The 21,071-nt window shown below is 38.7% G+C and overlaps 1 protein-coding gene across 1 annotated transcript in view; it reads right to left on the bottom strand.

Moving 5' to 3' along the window:
- Window positions 1-21,071, bottom strand: part of ppip5k2 (diphosphoinositol pentakisphosphate kinase 2) — a 168,793-nt gene that overhangs the window by 130,250 nt on the left and 17,472 nt on the right. The window contains exons 3-8 of the mRNA XM_060837085.1: window positions 19,368-19,563; window positions 18,078-18,168; window positions 8,334-8,419; window positions 5,318-5,472; window positions 3,152-3,253; window positions 1,918-2,079 (exon numbers count right to left, since the gene is read on the bottom strand). Coding sequence (XP_060693068.1) covers window positions 1,918-2,079; window positions 3,152-3,253; window positions 5,318-5,472; window positions 8,334-8,419; window positions 18,078-18,168; window positions 19,368-19,563 — 792 coding nt within the window. The remainder of the gene's footprint in view (window positions 1-1,917; window positions 2,080-3,151; window positions 3,254-5,317; window positions 5,473-8,333; window positions 8,420-18,077; window positions 18,169-19,367; window positions 19,564-21,071) is intronic.

The raw sequence follows: 21,071 nt of genomic DNA, 5'->3' as shown, positions 1-21,071 counted from the left end.
AAGGTGTTACCATTAAGTATACACCAGTGAACTGCTAAGTTTAAAATTTTAAACCAAGCAAGTCAATTCTGACTTGGTTAAGACATTGCCTTGAAAAATGAGCAAGTGAATGGCTTTCACTTACTTTATGAAATTGAAACAGACAGTGTTGTGCATGTTCTATGTATTAATATATATAGCTTCCAGTATGTAAAAGTGAACCATACTGCAAGAATGACTAACAATGCTAAATTGTTTAACAGCATAATTTGTCACACATTATGATTATCTCCCAAATATTGACCAACTGCAGAGAAACCATCTACCGCTATCAGATTATTTCTTGCAATTTATCACATAAACCAATGAACAGACCTAAAGCAGTCATTTTTATAAAACATTACAGTACAGGACCTTCAGCCTTCAATGTTACCAGAGGTTGGTGCAACAATCTGAAGCCCATCTAACCTACACTATTTGATTTTCATCCATATGTTTACCATATGATCATTGAACTGCTCTTAAAGTGTGCAAGTCGACTACTGTTGCAGACAGTGCATTCCACGTCTGAGTAAAGAATACTTTTGATCTTGGAAATAATTTTTCTTAACTCAGGTTACTGTAGAAGGGTAGAATATCTTAAAGGTCTGAGTAAAAGGTGAAACTGCTGTTTCATGCTGCTACTACTATGCAGGAGCAACTTGAATGATTTTCACCACAAATGCTGCTGCCGTCACACCAAAAGGCATTCTGTCTATTGCACAAATAAGCAATATCGTACAGAAATTTCAATGCTGGTGTGATACTAGATACATAGGCCATATGTCCCAAAGACGGATTAATTAAAATTATATTTCCTTTGGCTGCTTACAACAAACTGACTGAACGTAACCAGCCTGCACTAGCAAAATTCAAAACAGTATTCATTACTGGACTTGATTCTGTGACAGGATTGCTTTCAATCGTCACCCAGAATTGCGCTCACAGTTTTTTTTAGGATTATCAGCTGGACTTTCTGGAAGCCACACGACAGTGTTTCTGACAGAAAAATAGAGTATATACACTATTGCCCGTTTTCACTCAACAGAATAGGTGACAGCCATTAGCTTCTTCATTTTCTTGGTCAAGGCACTGCCTGCTCAGTGAACCTGTCTGTTAAACTTTAAATAAAGCTTAGTAGTTATCTGTCAGTGATCATCAAATCAGCAAATTCATCATTGACAAATGAACTGCGACAGAATTGTTACAATCAGCACTCTTCTCATACAGTACAAATGATACTTGCCCTTTACATTCACATTCTTGTGAATTGACCAGAGTGCAAGATGAAAAGTTTTGACAAAATCTCTTTTTTCAAACAATGCTCAAGTTATTTGACAAGTCAATGTCAACTGCTTAAAATTATGTCATCTTTCTATTGTACGCTAAAGTCGTAATTCATGTAAAAAAACCTTAAGTCTTCTGAAATCTAAAGTTTATTTGTCAGCTAATTATTAGAAATCTTCAAAATAGGTACAGGTGTAAATTTGCCCGACAAATCAGTTCAATAGCTGACAATATTCAGATTTTGACATAGAAGCCAACATAGTAATTTGAGAATTATATATTTGTTTTATAAAGAATGTGCACTATTACAGGGTATATTTTGAAGTTACTTCAGGACCTGATTAATTAAATCTAACATTCGGTGTGCAAGAGTATCGTGACATTACGTATAAATGCGATAACAACATGTTCATGATTGAGAGATCAGTTTGAAGTATCAAAATTTTGCACTCAAACTCAGGCTAAAATAGACAAACTTTAACCTCAGGACAATAGTTATTTTCCACATTATTTCATGTTCTAAGAGATTTTATTACTTTCATCACAGTCACAGAAAATGTTTCATTCAATTGCATTAAAATAACTAAGCAGGTGTTTTATTCTACCACTTACTTTAAAAGCAAGGCAGACTTTCCAAGCAATTAACTTCTCTCTCGCATTTAGAATGACAGGATAGCGAACTTCTTTTCCTTCACTGTCTCGTTCAACCTTACCATCAAGAGCAGGAGATTTGCGAGCCTCCGCATGTGCATAATCTGGACCAACCGTGTAAACCTTAAGTAGTGTTTTTATGCAAAAATTATATATAAGATTGCTGTTAGAGATCTCATGATATTCCAACAGGAAAGCCTCATGGAGAAAAGCAAAGTTGAATTTTAAGTGGAATTCATTTCTAACAGGGAAGCATATTGGAGAGGAAAAAAGTAGCACCTCATCCACCATGTGACATATTATTTTACAGTACTCAGGAAATACAGTTTATTAACTACATATTTTGTCTTGAAAGAAATAATCTTGCCAGGCTGAGGTGATATACATATCCTGTAAAGTTATTGTTCAAAGTGGAGGCACATAAAAAAGGAAGTTATTGCAAAGAGCTATTTTAACAGAGACCATCTATCTGCAGTGTTTGCTACTGCTACACTCATTTAAAAAAAAGATCAAAATCAAATTCAGGAGATAAAATTGGAGTAGCAACAGCTGGGGGACAGAAAAAGCGGTGAAGGCGGGCAAAAGTTGGGGGGGGCGGGAGGACTTTGATGGAGGCAGGATGAAGCAGACAGACAGGGCTGAGGGTGGGGTGGGATGATTTGGATTAGAGGGTCAAGTGAGAGAGCCAGACTAGTTGGCCAGGTGAGCAGGTTTGGCAATAGAGGGGCGAGGGAGTTGAATAAGAGGTGCTGAAGAGAGAGTGGGCACATTGAGAGCTAGGCAAAAGTGGTAGGGCTGAAAATGTGTTGCTGGAAAAGCACAGCAGGTCAGGCAGCATCCAAGTAGCAGGAGAATCAACATTTCGGGCATGAGCCCTTCTGTGGAAGCTGCCTGACCTGCTGCGCCTTTCCAGCAACACATTTTCAGCTCTTATCTCCAGCATCTGCAGTCCTCACTTTCTCCTAATAGTGGTAGGGACCAAATAAGGGAAAGGAAAGGATAAGAGCGGGCAAGGATTGATGCCAATGAGAAATCAAGAGATAAACTGAAAGGCGCCCACCCTATGAGAACATTGGATAAAGCTTTCTTTGCGTTTAATACTACGATGCTGATGCAGAGAGATCGTTCAGCTTTTTTATTCTTTGCAGGTTCAACAATGTTCAATTTTAAAAAATATAATAGTTGAATCCGTTACCTTCACATCTGTTCCATCTGTTGGCATAAACTGTTCGTATATATAAGAGCCTGTTTTCCGGACACTGCTTTCAGGGGAATAAACACTGCTTCTGCTGCCAATCTAAAACAAAAAGTAGTAGCATTTGTGTGGAAAAGGTCATTTGGTAACATAGAACTTTAATGTGGCTGAAAAAAATGTGACATTTTACCTGTAGCATTTCATTTTGCACGTTTAGCAAGAATGCAAATTCGTGGAGAAACAACAATTACATATCATGAAGAGACAGTACTGATTGGTTGGCCAGTGGAGTCCAATTGGGAGATTCATTGCCAAGAAAAATGAACCCTTTAATGCTGATGGATAGTTAACTCTCAAACTTGTTTAAATTTTGAGCAGAAGGTTGGCTCATTGGTAAGGGGGAGTTCAAACAGGCAATGTGTGGACATGTTCTTTCTATCTGCAGAGATCCAGGCGGTGTGTACAGTATTAAGACATGTAGCTTCCAGTAGATACATAGTGTGTTACACTGCAAGTCCTGCTGACAATCTGAAATCGGTTGGCACAAAACCTCTTCATAATTTGCTGGATAATCCAGAATGTATGTCCAATTGCAATATCATATTTAAATGCCAGACATTATGTTGTTAGTTTTGCAATGTGCTGGTTGTAAAATCACAATTTTACACCTGCAGCCAGATTTCTGGGTGTATGGCGTACATACCAAGCATGAAACGGACACTGAAGTTCATATCACATTACTAATTTGTATGTTCATATGGTTTCAAAATTGGCTGAGGAGTAAAAAAACAACAAAAACCCTGAATTATGTCATTCATAGTCTTTTTGTTACATGAACATTAATAAATCAATGCAAATTGTCATTTAAAAAATAAAATGAGCTGAGAGAGATTGTGGTCAGATATAGAGGGTGATTTTGAAGACTGTTTGTGAGACTGGAAGCCTGTGTCCTGTGGCATACCAAAGTGTTTGGTGCTGGGTCCCTTGATGCTTACTGTGTATATGAATTATTTAGACATAAATGTCAAAGCAATCAGCAAGTTTGGAGATTACACAAAAATCGGCGGGGTGGTGATAATGAGGTGGACAGCCTTAGATTACAGGACAGGCATAGACAGATCGAGCAAATCAGCTGATCAATGGCAAATGGAATTTAATCCTAAAAGTATGAGGCGATGCATTTATGAGGGGATGAACAAGGGGGATGACACATTGAACTGCAGAACCATAAAAATTACAAACGATCAGAGAGATCAGTATGGTGTACATGGTGTTAGACCCTTGAAACCAGCAGGATAAGTGAATAAGGTGGCTAAGAAGGCATAAGATATACTTGCCTTTATTAGTGAAGACATGGATACAAGAACAAGAAATTTATGAAAAAGCTGCATATAATGCTACTTAGGACACAGCTAGTGTACTGTTGCAGATCTGATTGCAGTTGCTGCAGTGTGTACTTTCTACAAAATTCAGCAAGATCCTTAGACATTACCTTTCAAACCCATGACCACTTCCATCTAGAAGGACAAGGGCTGCAGATACATGGAACACCACCATCTGCAAGTTTCCCTCCAAGCCACTCACCATCCTGATGTCGAAATGTATTACCATTCTTTCACTGTTGTTGGGTCAAAGCCCTGGAATTCTCTACGAGCATTGTGGGTATACCTACAGCACTGGACTGCAGTGGTTGATGAAGCAGCTCACCACCACCTTAACAGCAACTGAAGACTGACAATAAATGCTGGTCAGCCAGATATGTTTTTTTATTCACTTGTGAGATTTTCTTCTGAGGGGGTCAGTAACTTCAGAACTCACTGCCTGAGGAGGCAGTCAAACCAAAGGTTTTTTTTCAAGTTTGTTAGTGTCTGGAATGCTAAAAACAAAGAAATACTGGCGATCACAGCAGGTCAGGCAGCATCATTGAGAGTTTCTAAACATTCATTTGCTTTTGTTCCTCTAACACCTCTCGCACTTTTTTTGTTTTTAGTATCTGGAACTCAAGCCTGAAAACAGTTGTAGAGGCAGGAACCCTCAGATATTTTAGTATTTAGATGAACACTTAAAATGGAATTCGAATAGATGGATGTTGATGACCAGCATGGACATAATGGGCTTGTTTCACACCGTAGAAATATCAGTGTTATAAAATAATGCAAAATTTACCTTACGAAACAGTCTTTGGCTTCCTCCACCAGCAGATGTTGGATAGTAAATGTAAACATTGTGGTCCTCAGCACTCACTGGCTTCTCCACAAATGGTTTTTGAAAGACATCTCCATTTACCTCAACATGATCTTCACCCTCTACCAAATTACATTCTAATGAAGAAAAGAGGGTTTTTTAAAAAAAAATTCTACTTTACAAATTAAGTCAGTTTTGTTGTCCATTCCTAAAGGCTGAAGACTATTGAGGAAATTTTGGTCCATCCCAGTGAACTAGCTTTTTGACACAATGGCTGGAATGTCTCAAAGGAGCCATAAAAGCAATGCATGATTTCAAAACATTAAAAGGACCTGGAAAATATACATGAAACAGTCCAATTCCAAGACATGGAAAATTGCAGATAATCCTGCTTTTGCAGCAAAAACAGACACTCTGAACTATCATATAGAAATCTTAAAGATGGTTAGGAGTACAGAAAGTGTGTGAACGAAATACTGTATTAAATGTAACTGTAGAAATAGCAGGGAATAAAAGGTCAAACCAATAATTGTTTAAATTTAATTTTAAGAATTGCATCATAAATGTATTCTGCAGACAAAGAATGTGCAACAAAATTAAAAGAATAATGCTAATAAATTAGGGATATTAGAAATAATTTCACTCCATCGTTTCATATCAAGAAACGCAGGAAGAACACCTAAGTGACAGTGCTGGTCCCATCAGTGTTAGAGCATAGGTTTTCAATACTAACAGCATCTCTCACCAAAGTGCTGTGGTACAGTTACATCACTGGCATCAGCATTTTAATTGGAAATTGTAATATATGTTGTCCACAAAAATCAGGACAAAACCAACCCAACCAATTACCAACTTAATAGCCTACTCCCACCTAATCTAATGCCAAGCAATGGAGTATTGTTAACAATGCTATCAAAAAGCAATTACTCATCAATATCACGTTCAAAGTCAAATTGAGTGCAGTGGTGAAGCAGGGGGCACTTGAGAGGGTTGCAGTGGTGAAGGAGTCATTTGGATGGGGTGAGGTGAATATGGAAAAGGAACGTTGTAGGTGTGGACAGAGAGGGAGGTTGCAAGGATCAGATGGACAGGGGAGTAGGAGGCCACTATGAGGGGAAAGGCAAAAGCTGGAGGGAAGGGAGGTTAAAAAAGAACTGAAAGAGGAGTATGCAATGTTACAGCATGGAGACAGACAGCCAAATCAAATCAGTCTCCATATTCTGTATTTGCAACATGGAGCACTTTAATTTAACTATGACCCTCAAAACTGACTCCAATGATTCCTAACCAGACTTTTTGGATAACCAAAACCAGACTGAGAGAATAATTGATACCAGAAATGACATTTACAGCTTAAACAGAAGAACTACTGATTTATTGGTACTACAATGGCTTTAGCAGAGCAAAGTTAAATCACAGGATAATCTAATTAATACCTATGATTTATACCCAAATGTTTTTGGTTCTAGACACCCTCGCTCTCAAAAAGAGGCAAATAGACAGTCAAGGGATAAATCAGAAGAAAAGAAATAAGATGCCAGTTCATCTAAGCAGACTCCACAATCTGTAACATCACAGTCACATAGAATTGCATCATGCTTGATTTCTGAAGACACTGATACATACGAATAGCTTCTAGTAGGCTCCCAGAAATATACACTTAATATTTATATTCTATTTGCTGAATCTTCCAATAGGTTGATAATGACAAGATAATCAACCAGGGAGCATCAAACGCTATCCTGCAGCTTTTACAGCCATAATCCTGACTTAAATACAGTTCAAGCTTTGGTTTTTCCTTTGCATCCCTATGAGGCCTCAGTTAACATTCAAATCTTGCCATAGGTCTGAGCAAAATGCATTGCCAGAACCAAAATATTTACAGCATTCTTTTAACAAGAATTAACCTGCAAATAACTTACAGCCCTAGCCTCACAAGCAGTATCAGTTTTTAAAATTCACTTTTTAAAAAAAATACAAGCTGCTGCTCTTACTCCCAAGGTCACCATCAACTTTCAGCTCCAAATCAAAAATAATAAAAATAAAATGAAGAAAGTCTCAATGGCAGAGATAAGAGGGTTTTGGCAGGAGAGGGAGATTGCAAGGATGTAATTTTTCTGGTTAAAATGTTCCATCGATGTGCATGTTTGATGGAAACACATTCACTGCAACCTCATCAGTCTGTGGAAATGAGTGTAAAAGTCTCAGTCAGTTTTTTTTCCCCCAAGTAACACTATTAACTTATGCCTGTTACCTTGTCCCAATTACAAACTGTGGTGTCAAATCAATTAATGGTTTCCTTGTACACAGTTCCTTTAAATTTAACAAAGGAATTCATAGTTAATGAGAATATTAATGAATTATTCTAATTTTGCTTGTAATCAAGTTCAAATATCCAATGTGTCAACAGAATACAGCAGGTACAGTTAATACAAATGAATTGGTGAAAATGAAGTCACCCCCACCAAAATCCAAAAAAGGAGCCCAATGAGGAAACCTCAAGAACATCTCTTAAAAGAATAAGTACTTTGAAGATGGCTCACTAAATTCCTGTAAAGACAAACTACATACACATGGGCAACCATGGCTTCAACAGTGACATCTTTTTGTTGAGATGAAAAATAGGATCTCTCCGTATTGGTGAATTTAGAGAAGCAAATGATCCAACTTGCATTTACTTTAATCTCATGGAACTAAAACATACAACAATACTACCAAATCTTACACATTTGATTCTGCTATAACGAGTGTTTCTTCAACTCGACTTGGCTTTAATGTGTTTCATGAATTTAGACCATTATTTGTACATGCAAACATTACTTATCTGTACTGGCTATAACACAATTCCAGCTCCCTTAGTTTAAATGGCATGGCTATTGCATGATTTTCTTATCACTCGAGATCGTACAAGAACGGGATTATCACATTTTATCAGAACTGAGTGTATCCACACAATATCAAAAGTCAACAAAAACAGCTAAATCTAGAAATAGGTTACCTTCTGGCTTGTTTGGATCACGATTCAGTATGGCATAGCGTGGCAACTCAATCCCCTCTTCTTTCAAAATCTGGTAAACTTTCCTCCTGTATATAAAAATGAAGTCTGAGGTCAGAAATAAAATGACTAAAGAATTTTTGAACAAATTAATTGTTTTTAGAGTCATAGAGTTATACAGCATGGAAACAGACCCTTCGATCCAACCTGTCCACGCCGACCAGATATCCCAACCCAATCTAGCCCCACCTGCCGGCTCCTGGCCCATATCCCTCCAAACCCTTCCTATTCATATACCCATCCAGATGCCTGTTAAATGTTGCAATTGTACCAGCCTCCACCATTTCCTCTGGCAGTTCATTCCATGCACATACCTCTGCATGAAAAAGTTGCCCCTTAGGTCTCTTTTATATCTTTCCCCTCTCACCCTAAACCCATGCCCTCTAGTTCTGGACTCCCCAACCTCAGGGAAAAGACGTTGCCTATTTACCCTATCCATGCCCCTCATAATTTTGTAAATCTCTAAGGTCAACCCTCATCCTCCGACGCTCCAGGGAAAACAGCCCCAGCCTGTTCAGCCTCTCCCTACAGCTCAAATCCTCCAACCCTGGCAACATCCTTGGAAATCTTTTCTGAACTCTTTCACGTTTCACAACATCTTTCCGATAGGAAGGAGATCAGAATTGCACGCGATATTCCAACAGTGGCCTAACCAATGTCCTGTACAGCCGCAACATGACCTCCCAACTCCTGTACTCAATACTCTGACCAATAACGGAAAGCATACCAAATGCCTTCTTCACTATCCTATCCACCTGCGACTCCACTTTCAAGGATCTATAAACCTGCACTCCAAAGTCTCTTTGTTCAGCAACACTCCCTAGGATCTTACCATTAAGTGTATAAGTCCTGCTAAGTTTTGCTTTCCCAAAATGCAGCACCTCGCATTTATCTGAATTAAACTCCATCTGCCACTTCTCAGCCCATTGGCCCATCTGGTCCCGATCCTGTTGTAATCTGAGGTATCTTTCTTCACTACACCTCCAGTTTTGGTGTCATCTGCAAACTTAGTAACTGTACCTCTTATGCTCGCATTCAAATCATTTATGTAAATGACAAGTTATGTATAAATAAGAAAGAAAGCATTCACAAGTTTCCATAATACAGGACCTTTTCATTCCAGTTTCAAGAACCACATGAAGAAATGACATACCTATAACATTCCCACAGATAATAGCATATTTAGAGTAATAGTCATAGAGCTGAAACAGACCCTTTGGACCAAATCACCCATACCAACTAAATATCTTAATCTAGTTCCATTTGCCATAATTTGGCCTATATTCCACTAAAACAATCTGGCCCTCCTCATATTAATTAACAGTGACAGTCAAATAACATAACAGGTCATATGCCCCCTTTAAAATTACCCGAAGATAAATACTGTCCCAAAACGACATCAAATTCGCAACATCAAAGTGTTATTTAACATTGTTTAGCAATTAATCAGCAGAGAAATTCAGATGCTGCAGTGTATAAATTGATAAGACTATAAGAAATAGGAGGGACAAGGCCTTCCCGACTATTAAAACTGCTACACTTGTCAATAAGATGTTTCTTGCCTACCACCACCAACACTGACCCTGCCATAAGACTGGACTCCCCTGCAGATCAACAATTTATCCAATTTATCCTTGATTATATGACAATGATCCAGTCTCCTCTGTTCTCTGGGTACAGAATTCAAAACATTAACAACCCTCAAGAAAGAAAATTCCTCCTCATATTCAATGACAGATCACTTTTCTTTAAAATGTATCATCATTTCTGGATTCCATCATGAGGTGAAAAATCTTGTTAGCATCTACCTCAAGTTCCCTCAGAATTTTATTTAGCTTGACATCAATCACAGAACTGTTACAATGCAGAAGGCTGTTTGCACCAGTTCTCTGAATGAGCATGACAATTGGGTGCCACTCCACCACCTTTATCCCTTTACCCAATCTAAGTAATCAGCCAATGCCATCCTGAATGTTTCAATTGAAACTGTCTTCATGATACATCTAAACAATCTATTCTGGACCTGAACCACTCGCTGTCTGAATAAGTTTCTTTCTTACATCCTATTTACTTCTCTTGCAAATGACTTTAAATGTATTCCCTCACTTGATCCTTTTATGAGTAGCAACAGTTCTTCCTATTGATTCTGTTCAAACCTCTCATGATTTTGAAAACTTCGCTCAAAGCTCCTTAGTCTTCTCTACAGTGAGAACAGTCCCAATTTCCCCAATCTACATTCAGAACTCAAATTTCTTATCCATGGAACTATCCTTCAAAACCTCTTTTCTCCAAAAGTAACCCCATCCTTCTTAAAACGTGACACCCAGAACTGTACACAATACTCCATCTGAGGTCTAATTGGTGTTTAGTGTAACTTCTTTGCTTTTGTACTTTATGCTCCTATTAACAAATAAACAAACACATTACTTTATTAATTGCCCTTTTCACACGTTCTGTCACATTTAACATTTAGTTTGGAACACTTTTGGTTTCAACCAAGCTGCCATACACGTTGTGCTAACATACATGACCTCTCACTTTTCTGCATTTTCTACCTATCTGCCTCTCCACCGACTTGTCAGCATCCATTTGTAGTTCTGAAATATTCCCGGTCCCCCAAGAGCTAGATCATTAAGATAAATCAAGAATAGCAAGGGTCCCAATACTAGCTGATGGGAAACTCCACTACCAATCTTCCTCCAGTCTGAAAAATAACATTTTACCATTACTCGGTTTCATATCACTAAGCCAATTTTGTATCAACAATGCTACTATACTTTTGATTCCATGAGTTATAACTTTTCTCAAGTCTGTAGTGTAGCACTATATGTAATCTCTTTTGAAAAATTACCTCTTTACGTCATCAAAGCCCAATTAAGCTGCTCAACGTAGACAACCTTCATCACAGGAATTAACCAAATTTTCTCTGAACTGTTTCAAATAGAAGCACTGTATATCTGAGAGGAACAAGGCCTGGGGTAGAGAACGGGGTGGGTAACAAAACCAGAAAGCAAGGCCAAGAGGAAGGTTGGACACCTTGCTCACAGCCAGAACAAAAGAAAAGTACGCCCAGGATGGAGGCATTACAGTACTTCATTTCAAGATGACAATCCGTGTTGACAAAGTAAATGATGATAAAATGAACAAAAACAGTCCAAGAAACACACATTAAAAGGAAATAAAATTAAGCTGGGCTGCGTAAAGTGAGAATTACCTATTTTTTTTGGTAAGGAGACCAAAACTGCACACTGTAATCCAAGTACAGTCTCATCAACACTCTACATAGTTGGAATAAAACCTATATTTTATACTTTACCTCCTTATAATAAAGATAATGCTCCTTTTATTTCCCACTAGAAGCTGGAACTATATGCTAACATTTCTTAATACAAGAATACCCAGATCCCTTTGCATTCTGAAGTGTCGATCCTCTAGTAAACTTTCCCTGGACTTCCTCATTTACCAACATGTCTTACCTTAGATCACAGTTGGACACCTTTTCTGACTCATGTCTTGTATTGTTTTAGCAAAACCTCCCTACTTTGTCCTCCATTCCCTTCAATTCAAAGGCCAACATTCCCTATTACGTTTGAACGTAGATTCTAGCTTTTTGTGATTTATGGGCGAGTACACCCAGATCCCTCTTCTGGAGCTTTCTGCAGCCTTTCTCTGTTTAAAAGTAGTCAGTTCCTTTATTTTTCCTGATGAAGTGCACAGCTTTCCACATTATATTCCAGCTGTCAAGTTAACCTATCTATATCACTCAGTTGACTCTGTCATCCTCACCACTTGCCTCCCTGACTCTTTTTTTTCAACTGCACATTGGCTGTAACGCATTCACTTGCCTTGTTCAAGTCATTAACAGCATATCAAGTATAACTAATTACCACCTGTATGTCAAATATTAGTTTGATAATTCCTAATGATGGCAGTCACTTCAGTGTTTGAATATGTCCAGAATAATGTGGAGATACAGAAGTTTTTTGTTGGTATATCTACGCTCCATGTTGCTATGCACTGTACAGGTTATCCAAGACTGCTTTGCATAGTGGGAGCTCCTGTTTTGATACCAAGCACAACATGCAATCCAAGAAAGCCAGAACAAGTTGGTCATTTTCCGGTTGACAAACTGTAACTGGTGAAATGTCACAGATGAGTGCAGGATCTTAATTATAAATGTTCTACAGTCATGACATGAATGTTGGAACTGACCATGTTGTAGCTAAAATTTGCTACTGATATGAAATTAGGTAGGAAAGCAAGTTATGAGGATACAAAGGGTCTGGGTGAGCAGAAGTTTGGCAGGTGAGGTATAATGTGGGAAAATGTGACACTGTTCACTTCCCTAAGAGGTTTGGCAGGAAGAAGAAAAGAGTAGAATATTCTTGAAATGGACTATTATTGCGGCAGAATTGACTTATGAGGAGAGGTTGAGCCTGTACTCTTTGGAGTTTATAAGAATGAGAGGCAACCTTATTGAAACAAACAAGATTCTTAGGGGATTTGACAGGTACATGAGGAAATGTTACTTCCCCTTCTGGGAGCATCTAGAATCAGGGCTTAATCTTAGAATTAAGTGTTACAAATTTAAGACAGAAATGAGGAGGAATTTCTTCTCTCAGAGGATTGTAAATCTGCAGATGTTTACCACAGACGGCTGTTTAGATTAGATTACTTACAGTGTGGAAACAGGCCCTTCGGCCCAACAAGTCCACACTGACCCACCAAAGAGCAACCCACCCAGACCCATTCCCCTACATTTACCCCTTCACCTAACACTACGGGCAATTTAGCATGGCCAATTCACCTAACCTGCACATTTTTGGACTGAGAGGGGAATCCGGAGCACCCGGAGGAAACCCACGCAGACACGGGGAGAATGTGCAAACTCCATACAGTCAGTTGCCCGAGGTGGGAATTGAACCCAGGTCTCTGGCGCTGTGAGGCAGCAGTGCTAACCACTGTGCCCCAAAATGGGAGAATCTAGAAATGCCCTTGACAGCAAGGCAGTATCTGATCAAGTATGGTATCAAAGTGCCTCGGCAATAGTGGAATTAATGGGTATCAAGGGAAACCTCTCCACTGGTTAGAGTCACACTTACTACAAAGGAAATGTTGGTGGTTGTTGGAGGTCAGACATCTCAGCAAGAGGTCCTCAGTGTGGTGCTCTAGAACCAGTTAATTTCAGCAGCTTCATTAATGGCCTTCCCTTCGAAGATGGAGGTAGGAATCCTGATAGCTTTGCAATATTCAGCGCTATTTATAACTCTTCAGAATTGAAGCAATCCACATGCACCAAGACCTGGTGAATACCCAGGATGGGACTGATAAGTGGTCAATATCATTCATGCCATCAAGCACCAAACAATGACTACTTGTAATAGAAAGCAATTGAACCTTCACACGCTGAGATTCAGTGGCATCAGCATTACCGAGTGCACATTTCTCAACAACCTTGAATACCAGAGTAGAAACTGAACTGGATTAGCCAAAACAAAAACCCATGGCTCCAAGTGCAGGATAGAGGTTGGGAATATTGCAGCAAATCATCTCCAAACTTTCCAAAGCTTGCCCATCATATACAAGTCCAGGGGTAGAAAAGAATACTTCCCATTTTAAAGTACCTCACAACTGAATACATAATTGGCTTAATGGCAAGAGACAGAATGTGGTGGAGGAGGTTTGCTTTTTTGAACTGAAGGCCTGTCACCAACAGTGTTCCACAGGGATCAGCTCTGGGTCCTCTTTTGATTGTTCTTCATATAAAGATTTGGATGAAAATGTAGAAGGCATAGTTAGGAAATTAGTGAACAACACTAGCATAGAAGACAGTGAAGAAGATCGTCTAAGATTAAAAAGGGATCTTGATCAAATGGGTAATGGGCTGAAAGATGGTAGATGGAATTCAATCTGAACAGTGTAAGGAGTTGTTTTTTGGTACAGTGAACAGGAACAGGACTTGTATGACTAATGGTGGCCTTAGCTATTGATCACAACAGAAGGACCTAAGGTTGTGGGTACATAATTGTTTTAAGTTTGCATCACACGTAGACAAGGTATTTAAAAAGGTATTTGACACACTTGCCTTCATTGCTGTTCTTTGAATATAGGAGTTCGGAAGTCATGTTGAATTTATACAGGACATTGGTGAAGCCTCTTCTGGAAAACGGTGTCCAGTTTGGTTTCCCAGTTATAGGAAGGATATTATTAAGATGAAGAAGGTTCAGAAGAGATTTACCAGGATGTTGTAGGGTATGGAAGGTTAGAGATATAAAGAAAGGCTGGGACTTTTTTCACTGGAGCGGAGGAGGTTGAGAGGCGACTTAATAGTTTAGAAAATAATGAGGGATATAAGAGTTCATGGTAATTGTCTTTTCTTGAGGATGAGGGATTTCAAGACTGGGGGCTCATTTTTAAGGTGAGAGAAGAGATTTAAAAAGACATTGGGGGCAGAAAGTGTTGGATGTGGGTATAATTACAACATTCTGGATGTAGGTTTGCTCACTGAGCTGGAAGGCTTGTTTTCAGACTTTTCATCACCACACTAGGTGACATCATCTGTGAGCCTCCAGATGAAGCAGTAGTAGTATGACCCACTTTCTATTCATGTTTGGGTTTTCTTGGGTTGGTGATGTCATTTCCTGTTCTTTTTCTCAGAGTAGTAAATGGGATGCAAGTCAATGTATTTGTTGATAGAGTTCTGGTTACAATGCCACGCTTCTAGTTCTCGTGCATGTCTTGTTTGGCTTGTCCTAGGATGGATGTATTGTCCCAGTCGAAGTGGTGTCCTTCCTCATCCATATGTAAGGATACTAGTGAGAGTGGGTCATGTCTTTTTGTGGCTAATTGATGTTCATGTATCCTCGTGATTAGTTTGCTGCCTGTTTGTCCAATTTAGTGTTTGTTACAGATCTTGCAAGGTATTACGTAAATTACATTATTTTGCTTGTGGTATTTCAGAAGGGGACAGCTTAGAGTGGCGGAGAGGAGCAGAGAAACTGAGATGGCCAATGTCACGTCAGCAGTTTTCAATGGTACAAAAAGAAGTTGTGAAGACGACATTAGGAGACTATAAAGGGATAGAGATAGCTTAACTGAATGGGCAAAGAACAGTTAAATTGAGTCCAACATGGGAAAATGTGAAATTATCCACTTTGGCAGAGAGAAAAAAAATGAAACATGTTACCAAATAGGGAGAGGTTACAGACCTTGGAAATTTGGAAAGAACTAGGTATCCAAGTACATGAATTACAGGCAGTTAGTATGCAGCAAGTAATCAGGAAAGCTAAATTAGGAATGTTACGTTTTATTGCAAAGGAAACTGAATGCAAGCATAGGGAGGTAATGCTTCAGTCATATGGCATTGGCGAGACCTTATCTATAGTAATGTGTGTGACTGTACTTATGGAAAGACATTAATGCTGTGGAACCAGTTCAGATAAGGTTTCTTAGATTAATAACTGGGAAGAGCGGACTGTCTTATGGGGAAAGGTTACACAGTCAAGGCTTGTATCCTCTGAAACTTAGAAGAGTCAGAGGTGACTTATTTGAAACATACAAGATCGCAAGGGGATTAGACCACAGGATATGGAAAGGATATTTAGCTTGTGGAAGAATCTAGAACTGGGATAATATTTGAAAAATAAGGAGTTGCCCATTTAAGGCAGATGAAGAAACATGTTCTTCTCTCAGGAATTACCTGCCTTAAAAGGCAAAAGTTGCAAAATATTTCATTATTTTTAAGGCACAGGTAGATAAATTCTGGCATAAAATAACAAAGAACACCAGATGCTGGAAATCAAACAAAAACAGAAATTGTTGGAGAAACTCAGCAGATCTGGCAGTATCTATGGAAAGAAAACAATGTTATAATTGAGTCCAGTGACTCCTGAGTTCTGAAGGAGGGCCCTGGGCTCAAACATTAACACTATTTTCTCTCCATAGATGCTGTCAGACCTGCAGAGTTTCTCCAGGTATTCCTCTAGATAAATTCTTGAGTAGTTTATGCATGAAAGATTTTCAGATAAATGCAGGAATGTAGAGTTGAGATCATGGTCTTACGAAATGGCTTCAAGCACTGAGTGAACTATCTTGTTCTTTGTGTTTGCCTGGATGAGTAGAACACCAACACTCAAGAATAACATAGAAGCAGAATTCATCTTCAGCTACTTCATCAATGCCCTACATCATAAAGGTCAAAAATGGGAATGTGTGCGAGTGATTGCACAATGTTCAGCACAGTTTGTGACCCCCTCAGATAGTGAAGCAGTCCATGTCCAATGCAACAATACCTGGACAATATCCATGTGTAGTCTGAGAACTAACAAGTTACATTTGTGCCACACAAATGCCAGGCAATGACCATCTCCAATAAGAGATTATCTAACTCCGGTCCCTGGACATTCAACAGTGTTACCTTCGCTGAATCCCCAATTATCGACATCCTGGGGGTTACCATTAACCAGAAACTCAACTGGACTTGCCACATAAACATTATGGCTGCAAGAGCAGGTCAGAAGCTGGGAATGCTGTGGCAAATAAGTCACCTGCTAACTCCCTTGTCCATTAACTATAAGGTACAAGTCGGGAATGTGATTGTACAAACTCTATTTACCTGGGTGAGTGTAGTTTCAACAACACTCAAGAAGCTTGATACTATTCAGAACAAAGCAGCCCATGTGCTCGGCACCAGACCCACAAGCACTCACTCCCTCCACCATCAACACTCAGTAGCAAGTGTGTACTACCTACAAGATTCACCAAAAGATCCTTAGAGAGCTTCTTCCAAACCAATGACCACTTCCATCTAGAAAGACAAGGGCAACAGATACATAGCAACACCACCACTTACAAATTCACCACCAAGCCACTCACCAACCTGACTTGGAAATATATTGCTGTTCCTTCACTGTCGCTGGATCAAAATCCTGAAATTCCCTCCACAAGGATATTGTGGGTCAACTTACAGCATGTAGTCTCCAGCAGTTCAAGAAGACAATTCACCATTATCTTCTCAAGGGCAGCAAATACTGGCCAGCCAGCAATGCCCAGACCCCACAAGTGAATAAAAATATCCTTGCACCTTTTCTCTTTAACAGCTCGATGTCAGGATTGCAAAATTGCAGTTATGAAGATAAGATTTGACAGGCTGGGTTGTTTTCCTAACCATGAAGGCAGTTAGAATCTAGAACATAATCCTGTAAAGGTTAGCTGAGCCAGAACCCCACAACTCATTTGAAATGATGTGCAGATAAACATCTGGAGTGCTGCAAGCTTCAGGGTTAGAAAGCAACATTTGGAAGTGGGATTCAGTAGGGTAACTAATTTTTCGGGTGACATAAACAGTGGTCAAGTGGTGTCTTTCATTCCATAATGCTTCTATGATTCTATTCTATTTTACTAGATATTTAAGATAGTGTTACATGCAATGGTTTTGAATTACTTGGAAACAGGAGGATAACAATATTATTAATGACTTTATTTGCTTATTCTCACTTCATATTCCTGCGCACACCTCAGCAAAGCTTACTTAATAGTGATTAGAAACAGTAATTATCGCTGATTTTTTCCTCCTCAAAGCTATTAGACCAACAGATGTATTCAAAATATATTTTGGCAGATGTCATTATTGACCAGAGGTCAATAGCCTTCATCATTAGCAAGTAATTTGTTGTCAAGGGAGCTTACCTGTCTTGAATATTATATTGCATGTTCAAATCATTAATAACAAATGGATTCCTGAGCTTCGCATAAGCTACTGCTTTGTCCAACAGAAATCCTTAAAAAGACAAAGATAGTGAATTCAAAATTTCTAACTTAACTGAAAATAAATTTTACATTTTAATGGCCAAAAGATAAACAAGTAAATAATAGAATTATACATTCCAACATTTATGATGTACTTAAGAGGTTAGTTACAGCAGCAGTGATGAGGATGAACAGTTGTACCAGGAATATTAAGTAATTGGTATAAACCTGGATACTTTGTGCTAGATAAACAGATCTACAAACAGAAATGTTATCACCTGCTACATTAAATTGATAGTTTTTGGAATAATTTATCAAAACTATTACAGATCCCTATTTTTGACTCCAAACTGAGGTATATCTAATTTCCCTTTCATAGTAAATAGGAAAACCAGACTCAAAATTTCAAATTCAACAACTTGTGAGATGAATAATTTTAATTATTTTGGCCCCAGTATCCCAGATGAATGAAGCAGCAAATAAATTATGTAGAATCAAAACTTTAATGTTATGAAGTGCCAGTTTAATGAAGCAAGAAGAATGGTGCTTGATTGTAATGCTTTCAGATGAATAGCTTGGCAATCCTGACCGTCTGGGTTCATGTTGTGAAGAACAACCATGCAACTGAGATACTGTTATTTATTGTTGCCTACTGTCCTTCTATTGGGAAGAAAGTGAGGACAGCAGATGCTGGAGATCAGAGCTGAAAATGTGTTGCTGGAAAAGCGCAGCAGGTCAGGCAGCATCCAAAGAGCAGGAAAATCGACATTTCGGGCATGAGCCCTTCTTCAGCTACTGTCTTTCTATTGCCATTTGCACTACAACTTTGTGTAAGTGATAGATAATGTTATTAAAGGTTATATGGGTCAGACAGGAAAGGAGAATTGAGACCACAAAAAAATCAATCATGACCTGATTGAGCGTTGGCAGGCCAGAGGGTAGGATGGCCTACTCCTTCTCCCAAGTCCTATGATTTGAAATCCATTTCAATGCAGCACTCTTTACAGGGTGCTAGAACATATATGAACAGTATATATTTTCTGGATTAGAGGAGCAATGAGGACATCAACTACATGGTTGTGGAATTTTATCGTACATGTATAATCACATGTTGATGGTGATTTATTATTTGATAACAGTAAATGATGGTCATCTTTACAAAATCTGGGAAAATAATAGAAAATACACAATGAAGCAACCAACCTCAACATTTAGAGTGTCCTCAGTTACCTTTTGAATGGAAAGAAATGAGGCAGTCACAAAGCGGCCATTGCTCCACTGGTTCATTTAGAATAGTGTCCTCTTCAAATATCACAGTAGTGATGTACTTGAACCTACAAAGTCGCCCTAGAATCTCACTCATTGGCTTTGACGTTGATTTCTTGGCCATGGCACAAATTCCAACCACAATCTGCCTTTCTGGTGGCTACAGAAAAATAATACACAATTTATCAAAATAATGGGTCTTTGTATCATCCCTGGTAGCAACTGGATAGTTTTTTTTTAAAACAGTCCTCTAGAGGGCAGTGAATAGAAACATGATGTAGTGCTGAAACAGTTTACAATTTAGATCTTCATTTAATTCAATTTAAGCCACTATTAACACACACAACACAGCGATTCCAAATACTGTATATACTCATGTACAGATTGACATTGTTTATATGGTGACCTCTTGTTTTTGGCCAAAAATCTGGTATTTTTCAGAGACCTTGTACACAAGTCAACCCTAGGTTTTCGGGCATCTCTTCCTGACCATATATGCAGCCTTAAAGGCATGATTTGCACGTTTTCGATACAAATACACATTTTTGATTCAATAACTGCACCATCACATTACACCACCAGTATATATTTGCGCAATGCGATTTTCAAATTGTTAAATTGAATGTTGATATCTATACTTTATATATTTAAGTAATATTTACATACATATATTTGACCTGTGCATGCAAATATCTATGGTACCTTATAGCAGCCCTCTTCCTGCTGTTGCCTCAACGTCTTAGAAGTAGGTGACGAGTAAACTTATTGGAAAACTCCCCCGAATTTTTCTTACAAAATGGCATCATGAAGAAAGAAGTATACAGCACAATTTAAACTAAAAGTTAACGAAGTTGCGAAGAAGAATAACAATAGCACAGATACAAGGGAATTCTGTTTCTGAAAAACATGTCTGAGATTAGATGAAAAAAGCCACACAGTTAAAGGCTATGCCAAAACAGAAGTATGCCAACTGAGGAAAGCTGAACAAGTGACCCACAACATAAAAGAAAAGACTGCTGACTGGATAAGTCAGTGTCATCAGAACAGAAGCATAGTGACTCAACAAAGTTAAAAAAGATGGATTCAGTGATTTCAAAGCCAGCGCTGGATGGTGCAGTAGGTTTATGAAAAGGTATGGTTTAGTGCTTGGACAGAAAACAAAGATTGCCAAACATCTACCAGCAGGATGTAATGACAATAAGGTTCCATCGCTTTGTAATCAGAAGCCAGAAGTAAAATAGGTACAGGCTGTCATGCATCGGCAATATGGACGAAACCCCAATGAACTTTGATATGTCAAGGAATAGAACTGTGGACAAGATTGGAGCAAAAACAGTCTTAGTTAAAAACTACTGGCCATGAAAATACCATGACTCACTGTGGTACTCGGTTGTATGGCAGATGGAACAAAGTTAAAGCCTATGGTGATCTTTAAGCGGAAAACTCTGGTCAAACAGAAATTTCTGAGAGGTATTGTTGTCTCCATCCATGAAAAAGGGTAGATGGATGAAGGTGGCTGCAAGACTTGGATTACAGTGTTCTGAAATATGCGACTGGGTGGACTTAGAAAGGAAAAAAAGCGAGGGAATCCAAGATGGCGGCAATCCAGCAAGTCTGAATCTACAGTGCTCCTCCCAAGACTTGGGCAAAGTGGGTCACCTGCCCCCA

Source organism: Hemiscyllium ocellatum, chromosome 2, assembly GCF_020745735.1.
Source record: "Hemiscyllium ocellatum isolate sHemOce1 chromosome 2, sHemOce1.pat.X.cur, whole genome shotgun sequence".
Taxonomy (NCBI): domain Eukaryota; kingdom Metazoa; phylum Chordata; class Chondrichthyes; order Orectolobiformes; family Hemiscylliidae; genus Hemiscyllium; species Hemiscyllium ocellatum.
The sequence above is the reverse complement of the archived record's forward strand: the minus strand, read 5'-3'. Positions and strand labels throughout refer to the sequence as shown.